Source organism: Scyliorhinus canicula, chromosome 20 (assembly GCF_902713615.1).
Source record: "Scyliorhinus canicula chromosome 20, sScyCan1.1, whole genome shotgun sequence".
Taxonomy (NCBI): Eukaryota; Metazoa; Chordata; class Chondrichthyes; order Carcharhiniformes; family Scyliorhinidae; genus Scyliorhinus; species Scyliorhinus canicula.
The window spans coordinates 84,848,475-84,860,867 of record NC_052165.1 but is presented as its reverse complement, the minus strand read 5'-3'; the positions used below and the strand labels follow the sequence as shown (position 1 = coordinate 84,860,867).

The 12,393-nt window shown below is 45.2% G+C and overlaps 1 protein-coding gene across 1 annotated transcript in view; it reads right to left on the bottom strand.

Annotated features, from left to right (window-relative positions):
• kdm5a (lysine (K)-specific demethylase 5A) overlaps window positions 1–12,393 on the bottom strand; it is a 299,634-nt gene that overhangs the window by 80,858 nt on the left and 206,383 nt on the right. The window contains exons 18-19 of the mRNA XM_038780318.1: window positions 1,152–1,302; window positions 466–580 (exon numbers count right to left, since the gene is read on the bottom strand). Coding sequence (XP_038636246.1) covers window positions 466–580; window positions 1,152–1,302 — 266 coding nt within the window. The remainder of the gene's footprint in view (window positions 1–465; window positions 581–1,151; window positions 1,303–12,393) is intronic.

Below are 12,393 nucleotides of genomic sequence, written 5' to 3'. Positions count from 1 at the left end.
ATTGCCTTGGACACCATGTATGCCCAAATAGATGATGTTGACCAACATTTTCATCAGTTTCCATTCAAAATGCAACTTTAATGGAATGGCCTTGTACCTCCTAGCCCACACGTATTTCCATGCTTGCTATATTTGATTCTGCAGTTGCACGCAAGAATTTCCATAAACACCTGAACATTCTCCATCCCACCCTAAAATTTTCACCTATGAAATGGAACAGTCGAACAAGCTCCCTTTCCTTGATGTGGTAGTTGTGGAATCTGCGAATGGGTTCTCCACCACTGTCTATCGCAAGCCTACTTCACTGGTCTAGGCACATTGGGATTCCTTCACCAAACAGCTCGACTCCAAATTCTCCTGAGATATTCTCTTCCACCTGAGGAGACTGGTTGGGCAAATTGGGATTGGAGCAGCAAACTCCAATTTATGATTTAACAATGACAGTTACATTTACGAGCTGGTTACCTTAATTAGTCGTGTTTGGCTGATGACACAGGGCAGGCTGTACAGTTGGTGCACGAATGCTTTCAGCTCATGGACAGTAAGCTTTGTCCGAGTCTTCCCACCTTCTGATTTACTTCTAAAATAGAGTGACAAAATAAAATGAACAAAAAGTTCTGTATCAACAGTATAGAAAAGAGAAGCTCCACAAAATTGTAAAGTTCTGGATCATTGATAAACAACTTAAATGAAAAGCAGTATATAAATCCAAATCATTCTTTCTGAAGCTTCAGTCTCAGAACAAACATTCAACACACCGATAACCAAGAATAAATCATGAGTGAAAATGTTGAGAGATGTATGGATAATTATCTCATTCCTGCTTTTATTCCACCATATCCCATTGAGGGTGGCGGGCGGAGGGGGAGGGTTGCGGGCAGTGGAGGGGGAGGGTGGCGGAGGGGGAGGGTGGAGGGCGGAGGGTGGGGCGATGAGAAACACGGAAAGAATTCCACCTCCTGGCGGGTTGGACGGTAGGGTGACAAGATGATGAGGAGACAGAAGCACTCGGGAGCAAGTGGGGTGTGGGAAGAGATCATATGCTCATGTGATCAAGAGGAGAAACCACGCGGAAAAGAAAATGGAGAGAAATTTCACGTAATGGTGTCAGTTGTTGATGTGATCGTTCGCACTCATCTCACAGTAGTTACCTGTTGCGCTGCTTTCGGCTCACGAGTAGTTGGGCAATTGAAGCACACGTTTCTGCCTCTTTCACAGCCACTCGTAGTTGCCGCAGTAGGTCATTCTCAGGAAATTTCTTCTCTTCTGCCTCTTCCAACCGAGTTTTTAGCTCACAGAGATCTGGTCAGGAATGAGGATAGCAGAAAGCACTACTTCAAATCTACAGATATGGTCAATCAACAACTTCCATATAATTAATCAAAGCCACAAGAGCCTGGAGTATGTTGGATGGAGCGAACCAATTGCTTTTTTGATTGTGGGGCAGTCGAGGGTTGGGGTAAGCTCTGGAGATGTGATAAAATTTGTAATACCATTTATGGATATATAGGCAATAAATGGGTTTACATTATAAGCTTTTTAAACGCACAAGTTGTCTGCTCATTGCTTTGCATATTCTGCTGATTTGTGCTGTCAAAACAAAACTTAAATTTATATTCCAGGTATATAAAGAACAGTGCAATCTGATTAGCTGGACTGGGTTAGGCATGGGTTTCACAGAATCTACAGAATAGAAGCCAGCCGTAAACTATTAACCGTACTCGTTCTCCAATTCCATTCTCCTGCCCATATCCTGGATCCTTTCGAAATCAAACTCCATTTAAATGATGCCATAATCTCAATATCACCACTCCTCATACCCCCGATAAAGTATTCCAGGCCTATAAAAGATCTGCATCAACGTATGTGTTCTCTGCAGAAAATGCTGATTTGCCCGTTTCCAACACTTTGCTTCTCATAACACTTGTGACACTGAATTATTCTTTTGGGTTTAGCTTCAAAATTCGACACTTTCCATTTTAGGTACTCAGTAACAATATCAACCACTCCCAGACATGTATAGCACACGTTAAATACACAGTGTCAAAAAATAGTGTACAGGTCAAATCCAGAAAACTAAAGTGTGCCAATTTTACACCGCTATTTAAAAAGGAGGGAGACTGACAGAGCAATTAGTCTAATGCTGAGAAGTGCCAGTCACCATAACCCTGGACAAAGTTAACTATCATTTAAAGATCACAGATAATAAATGGATTAGTTCACGGCAAGTTGTGTCTGATCAACTTGATTTCATTCTTCAATTCAATGTTGACGTTGATGCATATATTAATGTTTATAAAAGCTTGTCTGCTGGATATTATGAACTGTGGCAGAGTGATTTGGTGGAATGGGCAGAGAGGTGACAGATGAAATTCCATGGGGAAAAATATGAAGTGATTCCTTTTGATAGGAAGCACAATGAGAGACAACATAAAATAGAGGGTACATCATAAAAGCAGGTGCAGGAGCAGAGGGGCCCGTTGTATATGTGCGGAAGTCATGAAAGGTGGCAGGACAGGTTGAGAGTGGTGAATAAAGCATACAGTATCCTAGGCTTTATTAATAGGGGTGTAGAGTAGAAGAGCAAGAAAGCTATGTTGAACTTGTAAAAGACACTGGTTTGGCCATAGCTACAGCATTGTGCCCAATTCTGGACACCGAGGATGTAACGGTATTAGAGAATGCAGAAAACGTTCAGGAGAATGGTTCCAGGGATGAGGAGCTTCAGTTAGGAAAATAGATTAGAGAAGTTGGGACTATTTGTCTTGGAGGAAAGGCGGCCAGAGAAGATTTGATAACAGTATTCAATTTCTAGGGTCTGTACAGAGTTGATCGGGAGAAGCTTTCTACTCGTGAAAAGTGTCATAATATACACCAGGATATCATGGTGCAGACACACACTGATGGACACACACAGGGACCAATCAACAAGTACAAACACCGCAGCCAATCACCAGTTAGAATACACACACTATAAAGGCAGAGGGCACCACGGTTCCCGCTCATTCTGGGTGCTGCCTCTCAGTGGAACAAGAACTCATCCAGCCCAGCACAGACTCACAACACGTGCTGAGAGAATCAACTGGTTCGGACAAGGCTTAGGTCTCTAGTTTAAGTTAGCATTATTTAGACTCACAGTCATCATGTGTTAGTTAGTTAGAAATAGTTAATAAAATTGAGTTGAACCTTCATCAGTGTGGGAAGTGTCTTTTCATCTCTCAAGTCTACACTACATTCAAAAAGAGAGGATGAGAAGGCACAGATTTAAAATAATTAGCAAAATAAACTTTTTCATGTAGCGAGTGATGAAGGTCTGCGATAGGAATTCCTTGGAAAGAGAAAGCTGATTGAGGTGTATAAAATTATGAGGGGCATAGATAGGGTGGATAAGAAACTTTTAGGGTGGATAAGAAACTTTTTCTCTAGCGGAGCAGTCAATAACCATGGGACATAGATTTAAACTAAGTGGTAGGCGATTTAGAGGGGAATTGAAGAATAATGTTTTCACCCAGAGGGTGGTAAGAATCTGGAACCCACTGCCTGAAAGGGTGGTAGAGGCAGGAACCCTCACAACATTTAAACATTTCGATGAGAACTACAAGGCAACAAACTAAGTGCTGGAAAATGGAATTAGAGTAAATAGATGCTTGATGGTTGGCATGGCCATGATGGGCCAAAGGGCCTCTATGATGCCAAGGAATAGGAAGAAGAGTAGGTCTCTCAGTCCATCAAGCCTGCTCTGCCATTCAACAAAGCTGGGTTTCAACTTGTGATAGTCTGAAATCAGCCACCCACCCAACAGGTATTGGGTGACTAAGTGACGAACACAGAGACCCTCGCTTGACATTCCAGCTCTGTTCCTGAAACGTGCAACTTTAAATGAAACAACACAACCCAATGTCAAAGCTGTAGAGTCCATAAATTCCCACCAGCCATGCTGGACGCCACATTTAGAAAATGGAGATAGGACGGGCGTCGCTGGCGGTCAGGACGGGCGTCGCTAGCGGTCAGGACGGGCGTCGCTAGCGGTCAGGACGGGCGTCGCTAGCGGTCAGGACGGGCGTCGCTAGCGGTCAGGACGGGCGTCGCTAGCGGTCAGGACGGGCGTCGCTAGCGGTCAGGACGGGCGTCGCTAGCGGTCAGGACGGGCGTCGCTAGCGGTCAGGACGGGCGTCGCTAGCGGTCAGGACGGGCGTCGCTAGCGGTCAGGACGGGCGTCGCTAGCGGTCAGGACGGGCGTCGCTAGCGGTCAGGACGGGCGTCGCTAGCGGTCAGGACGGGCGTCGCTAGCGGTCAGGACGGGCGTCGCTAGCGGTCAGGACGGGCGTCGCTAGCGGTCAGGACGGGCGTCGCTAGCGGTCAGGCCGGGCGTCGCTAGCGGTCAGGACGGGCGTCGCTAGCGGTCAGGACGGGCGTCGCTAGCGGTCAGGACGGGCGTCGCTAGCGGTCAGGACGGGCGTCGCTAGCGGTCAGGACGGGCGTCCCTAGCGGTCAGGACGGGCGTCGCTAGCGGTCAGGACGGGCGTCGCTAGCGGTCAGGACGGGCGTCGCTAGCGGTCAGGACGGGCGTCGCTAGCGGTCAGGACGGGCGTCGCTAGCGGTCAGGACGGGCGTCCCTAGCGGTCAGGACGGGCGTCCCTGGCGGTCAGGACGGGCGTCCCGGGCGGTCAGGACGGGCGTCCCGGGCGGTCAGGACGGGCGTCCCGGGGGGGGGGGGGGGGGGGGGGGGGGGGGGGGTTTGTTGGTTTACGGGTATAGGGTGGATACGTGGGTTTGAGTAGGGTGATCATGGCTCGGCACAACATTGAGGGCCGAAGGGCCTGTTCTGTGCTGTACTGTTCTATGGGGCAGACGGGGAGACCACAGGTAAAAAGCTGTCTAAATAAGAGAAAAAAATATCAGACTCTGAAAAAGCTGGAGAAACCAATAAATAAGCTGTCGTGTCAGTGGCACTCTCATCAAGAAACATTCTACCCGCTTGAATTGAAATATTTTATATTGTTCAATTCCTATCCTGACAAACTAAAATAAAACATTTGAAAATATGAAAGAAATATGCTGACTCTGCTTCACTTATCAGCCTTTAGGTCCAATAGTTCTCCCAGCATCTCTCCCCTAGTTATGGTAATTGTTTTAAGTTCCTCCCTCTTGTTCACCTCTGAATTTTCAAGTATCTTTGGAAAGTTTTCTTCCTTTTCTAAAGTTAAGAGACACAAAATACCTTTTCAACACCTGTCATTTCCTTGTTTTATCACTTCCACAGATTCACTCTCTGGGGAACTTTAGTTACTTTTTTCCTATTTACATACTTGTCAGGAGGTGGTGGCATAGTGGTATTGTCACTGAACTGGGCACCCAGGTTCAAATCCCACCGTGTTGAAATTTGAATTCAACAAAAATCTGGAATTAAGTCTAATGGTGACCATGGAAACTGCAGTTAATTGTTGTAAAAACTGGTTCACTAATGTCCTTTAGGGAAAGAAATCTGCTGTCCTTACACGGCCTGACCGACATGCAACTCCAGATCCCCAGCATTGTTGTTGACTCTCAAGGGAAATAAATGGTGGCCCAGCCAGCAATGCCCACACATCAATAAATAAAAAAGAAACCCGTACCAGTGGTTTCATATTGCTAGCTTTCTCTCACAATCGCACAATAGCCCTCGACTATTTTTAGTCATTCTTTCCTGGTTCTTAAAACCGGACCCATCTTTTGACCTCCCACGTCTTTGCAAATTAGTATTTCTTTCAATTTGATACCATTTTTAACCACTGTATTTAGCCATGGTTGATGCACCCTTCTCAAATAGTCTCTCTTTCTCCCTGGGATAAATCTTTACTGGGAGTTTTTAAATATCTCAAAAGCCTGCCATACAACTCTTTATTATCAAAGAACAAAGAAAATTACAGCACAGGAACAGGCCCTTCGGCCCTCCCAGCCTGCACCGATCCAGATCCTTTATCTAAACCTGTCTCCTGTTTTCCAAGGTCTACTCCCCTCTGTTGCCACCCGTTCACAAACCTGTCCAGATGCCTCTTAAATGATGCTATCGTGCCCGCCTCTACCACATCCGCTGGTAAAGCGTTCCAGGCACCCACCACCCTCTGCGTAAAAAATTTTCCACGCACATCTCCCATAAACCTTCCCCCTCTCACCTTGAAATCGTGACCCCTTGTAACTGACACCCCCACTCTTGGAAAAAGCTTGTTGCTATCCACCCTGTCCATACCCCTCAATTTTGTAGACCTCAATCAGGTCCCCCCTCAACCGCCGTCTTTCCAACGAAAACAATCCTAATCTACTCAACCTTTCTTCATAGCTAGCACCCTCCATACCAGGCAACATCCTGGTGAACCTCCTCTGCACCCTCTCCAAACAATCCACATCTGGTAATGCGGCGACCAGAACTGCACGCAGTATTCCAAATGTGGCCGAACCAAAGTCCTATAAAACTGTAACATGACCTGCCAACTCTTGTACTCAATACCCCGTCCGATGAAGGCAAGCATGATGCATGCCTTCTTGACCACTCTATCAACCTGTGTTGCCACCTTCAGGGTACAATGGACCTGAACTCCCAGATCTCTCTGTCCATCAATTTTCCCCAAGATTCTTCCATTGACCATATAGTCCGCTCTTGAATTTGATCTTCCAAAATGCATCACCTCGCATTTGCCTGGATTGAACTCCATCTGCCATTTCTCTGCCCAACTCTCCAATCTATCTATATTTTGCTGTATTCTCCGACAGTCCACCTCGCTATCTGCAACTCCACCAATCTTAGTATCATCTGCAAACTTGCTCATCAAACCACTTATACCTTCGTCCAGATCATTTATGTATATCACAAACAACAGTGGTCCGAGCACGGATCCCTGTGGAACACCACTAGTCACCTTTCTCCATTTTGAGACACTCCCTTCCACCACTACTCTCTGTCTCCTGTTGCCCAGCCAGTTCTTTATCCATCTAGCTAGTACACCCTGAACTCCATACGACTTCACTTTTTCCATCAACCTGCCATGGGAAACCTTATCAAATGCCTTACTAAAGTCCATATATATGACATCTACAGCCCTTCCCTCATCAATTAACTTTGTCACTTCCTCAAAGAATTCTATTAGGTTTGTAAGACATGACCTTCCCTGCACAAAACCATGCTGCCTATCACTGATAAGTCTATTTTCTTCCAGATGTGAATAGATCCTATCCCTCAGTATCTTCTCCAACAGTTTGCCTACCACTGACGTCAAGCTCACAGGTCTATAATTCCCTGGATTTTCCCTGCTACCTTTCTTAAACAAAGGGACAACATTAGCAATTCTCCTGTCCTCCGGGACCTCACCCGTGCTCAAGGATGCTGCAAAGATGTCTGTTAAGGCCCCAGCTATTTCAACCCTCGCTTCCCTCAGTAACCTGGGATAGATCCCATCCAGTCCTGGGGACTTGTCCACCTTAATGTCTTTTAGAATACCCAAAACTTCCCCCTTCCGTATGACAACTTGACCTAGAGTATTTAAACATCCATCCCTTGCCTCAACATCCGTCTTGTCCCTCTCCTTTGTGAATACCGATGCAAAGTACTCATTAAGAATCTCACCCATTTCCTCTGAGTCCATGCATAAATTCCCTCTTCTGTCTTTGAGTGGGCCAATCCTTTCTCTAGTTACCTTCTTGCTCCTTACATACGAATAAAAGGCTTTGGGATTTTCCTTAACCCTGTTAGCCAAAGATATTTCATGACCCCTTTTAGCCCTCTTTATTGCGCGTTTGAGATTCGTCCTACTTTCCCGATATTCCTCCAAAGCTTCATCAGTTTTGAGTTGCCTCGACCCTATGTATGCTTCCTTTTTCATCTTAGCTCGACTCACAATTTCACCCGTCATCCATGGTTCCCTAATCTTGCCATTTCTATCTTTCATTTTCATAGGAACAAGTCTGTTCTGTACTCTAATCAAACTTTCCTTAAAAGACTCCCACATTTCAAATGTGGATTTACCCTTAAACAGCTGCTCCCAATCCACATTCCCTAGCTCCTGCCGAATTTTGTTATACTCTGCCTTTCCCCAATTTAGTACCCTTCCTTTCGGACCACTCTTGTCCTTGTCCATGAGTATTCTAAAACTTACGGAATTGTGATCGCTATTCCCAAAGTAATCACCGACTGAAACATCAACCACCTGGCCGGGATCATTCCCCAATACCAGGTCCAGTATGGCCCCTTCCCGAGTTGGACTATTTACATACTGCTCTAAAAAAAAACTCTCCTGGATGCTCCTTACAAACTCTGCTCCATCTACGCCTCCAACACTACACAAATCCCATTCAATGTTGGGGAAGTTAAAATCTCCCATCACAACCACCCTATTGCTCCTACATTTTTCTATAATCTGTCTGCATATTTGTACCTCTACTTCATGCTCGCTTTTGGGAAGTCTGTAGTAAAGTCCCAACAATGTTACTGCACCCTTCCTATTTCTCATACTACATACTATCCTTACATTTAACCTAGTTTCCCCAATTCAGTTACCTCTGCTTCCATACCGTTAATCAGGGTTAAAACACTAATCTCAGACTCACACTTCTCCCCTTCAAACTGATTGCTGTCATTACGGCGCTGAGGACCCGGGTTCGATCCGGCCCCAGGTAACTGTCTGTGTGGCGTTTGCACATTCTCCCAGTGTCTGCGTGGGTTTACACATTGGCCAAGTTGAAATTATGATTGCTGTCGCTGAAAGGCTCCTTCACGGTGAGGTTATTGATGTCTCACTGCTCATTACCAGGTCCAGAATAGCCTGCTTCCCGATTGGCTCTAGAACATGCTGCTCTCAAATATCGTCCAGAATGCACTATGAACTGATATCCCAAGCTACCTTTGCTAATCTGATTCATCCTAACTACATACAATCATAGAAGCGCTAGTGCAGAAGGAGGCCATTCAGCCCATCGAGTCTGAACCGATCCTCTGAAAAGAGCACTCCTCCCAGGTCCACCCCCTCCCTCTTTCTGCTTCCATCCCATTCTTATAACCCGACCTGTACATAAGGATGTGTTGATAACTGTCACAGTTAAGTTAACCATCTGTCCCACAATATTCAAAAAACTTCTGAAAAACATCAATTTGTTCAAGATGGAAGAACTTCTACTGTGACCTATCATAGAATATATAATGTTTCAACAAATGCTGCAAATGCAGATAGTAACAGAGTCAAGCCAAGTGAACCAAAGCAATTGAAAGTAAATCAATTGTGAAAAGAATATTTGTGAATAATGCTTTTAAATTTTTGTGAAAATTGGATATTTGTGTTTTGTATCTGTGACTAAAATTGTTAATGTATGAAAGAAGGTAATTAATTACATTGTTGAATGAAATCTGTTGGACATAAGAAACGCTTCAAATAAATGACTTCAGAGAAACATTTTTGTGGTCTGATTTTTAACTTTATCACCCATTTCATTCAGTCCATGTGTGCACAGGGAGAATTTCTCAGCTTATTTCATTAAGGTACTTAAGCAGGAAATTAGGAGGGCTAGGTGGGGTCATGAAAAGTCCTTGGCAAGTAGGATTGAGGGGAATCCCAAAGCTTTTTATTCATATGTAAAAAGAGGGTGGTCAGGGAAAGGATTGGACCACTTAAGGACAGTGGGAAGAATCTATGTGTTGAGGCAGACAAGGTGAAAATAGATAAGTCCCCGGGGCCGGATGGGATTTATCCTAGGATTCTCTGGGAAGCCAGGGAAGAGATTGCTGAGCCTTTGGCTTTGATTTTTAGGTCATCATTGGTTACAGGAATAGTGCCAGAGGACTGGAGGATAGCAAATGTGGTCCCTTTGTTCAAGAAGGGGAGTAGAGATAACCCCGGTAACTATAGGCCGGTGAGCCTAACGTCTGTGGTGGGTAAGGTCTTGGAGAGGATTATAAAAGATACGATTTATAATCATCTAGATAGGAATAATATGATTAGGGATAGTCAGCATGGTTTTGTGAAGGGTAGGTCATGCCTCACAAACCTTATCGAGTTCTTTGAGAAGGTGACTGAACAGGTAGACGATGGTAGAGCAGTTGATGTGGTGTATATGGATTTCAGTAAAGCGTTTGATAAGGTTCCCCACGGTCGGCTATTGCAGAAAATACGGAGGCTGGGGATTGAGGGTGATTTAGAGATGTGGATCAGAAATTGGATAGTTGAAAGAAGACAGAGAGTGGTAGTTGATGGGAAATGTTCAGAATGGAGTTCAGTTACGAGTGGCGTACCACAAGGATCTGTTCTGGGGCCGTTGCTGTTTGTCATTTTTATAAATGACCTAGAGGAGGGCGCAGAAGGATGGGTGAGTAAATTTGCAGACGACACTAAAGTCGGTGGAGTTGTAGACAGTGCGGAAGGATGTTGCAGGTTACAGAGGGACATAGATAAGCTGCAGAGCTGGGCTGAGAGGTGGCAAATGGAGTTTAATGTGGAGAAGTGTGAGGTGATTCACTTTGGAAAGAATAACAGGGATGCGGAATATTTGGCTAATGGTAAAATTCTTGGTAGTGTGGATGAGCAGAGGGATCTTGGTGTCCATGTACATAGATCCCTGAAAGTTGCCACCCAGGTAGATAGGGTTGTGAAGAAGGCCTATGGTGTGTTGGCCTTTATTGGTAGAGGGATTGAGTTCCGGAGCCATGAGGTCATGTTGCAGTTGTACAAAACTCTAGTACGGCCGCATTGGAGTATTGCGTACAGTTCTGGTCGCCTCATTATAGGAAGGACGTGGAAGCTTTGGAACGGGTGCAGAGGAGATTTACCAGGATGTTGCCTGGTATGGAGGGAAAATCTTATGAGGAAAGGCTGATGGACTTGAGGTTGTTTTCGTTAGAGAGAAGAAGGTTAAGAGGTGACTTAATAGAGGCATACAAAATGATCAGAGGGTTAGATAGGGTGGACAGAGAGAGCCTTCTCCCGCGGATGGGGGTGGCTAGCACGAGGGGACATAGCCTTAAATTGAGGGGTAATAGATATAGGACAGAGGTCAGAGGTGGGTTTTTTACGCAAAGAGTGGTGAGGCCGTGGAATGCCCTACCTGCAACAGTAGTGAACTCGCCAACATTGAGGGCATTTAAAAGTTTATTGGATAAGCATATGGATAATAAGGGCATAGTGTAGGTTAGATGGCCTTTAGTTTTTTTTCCATGTTGGTGCAACATCGAGGGCCGAAGGGCCTGTACTGCGCTGTATCGTTCTATGTTCTAAATGGGCAAGGTACTAAATGAGTACTTTGCATCAGTGTTCACTAAAGAAAAGGGCTTTGTGGAAGATGATTCTTGGGTAGGGTGTGTGGACAGTCTGGGTCATGTTAACATCGAAAAGGAGGACATATTGGGTCTTTTAAAATATATAATGGTAGATAAGTCTCGTGGGCTGGATGAGATTTACCCAGAATACTGAGGGAAGCAAGGGAGAAAATTGCTGGGGCCTTGACTGACATCTTTGTATCCTCATTGGCTACAGGTGAGATCCCAGGGGACTGGAGAATAGCTATTGTGGTACCGCTGTTTAAGAAAGGTAGCAGGGATAATCCTGGAAACTATAGGCTGATGAGGCTCACGTCAGTAGTAGGTAAATTATTGGAGAGAATTCTACGGGACAGGATTTATACCTATTTGGAAACAAATGGACTCAATAGCGATAGACAGCATGGTTTTACGAAGAAATAGTCGTGCCTCACTAATTTGATCAAGTTTTTTTGAGGTGACAAAGATGATTGATGAGGGGAGGGCGGTGGATGTTGTTTACATCGACCTTGACAAGGTGCCTCATGTCAGACTGGGACAAAAGGTGAAGTCACACTGGATCAGAGGTGAGGTGGTAAGATGGATACAGAACTGGTTCGGGCACAGAAGGCAAAGGGTAGAAGGGTGTTTTTCTAAATGGAAGGTTGTGACTAGTGGTGTTCCACAGGTATCTGTGTTTGGGCCTCTGTTGTTTGTGGTGTACACAAACGACTTGGGAGGAAAATGTAGCTGGTCTGATTAGTAAGTTTGTGGATGACACCAAGATTGGTGGAGTGTCAGATACTGTTGAGGATTGTCAGCAGGACATAGAGAGGTTCTGGACTTGGGCAGAGAAATAGCAAATGGAGTTTAATCCAGACAAATCTGAGGTAATGTACCTGGTAGGTTGAACAGAAGAGGGGAAATATGCCGTAAATGGCAAAACTCTTGGGATGTAGAAAGTCAGAGATCTGGGCGTGCAGGTCCACAGATCTTTGAAGGCGGCAACACAAATGGACAAGGTAGTCAAAAAAGCATACGGAATGCATGCGTTCATTGGACGGGGCATTGAGTTAAAAAACTGGCAAGTCATGCTACAGTTGTATAGAACCTTGGTAAGGCCGCACTTGGAATATTGC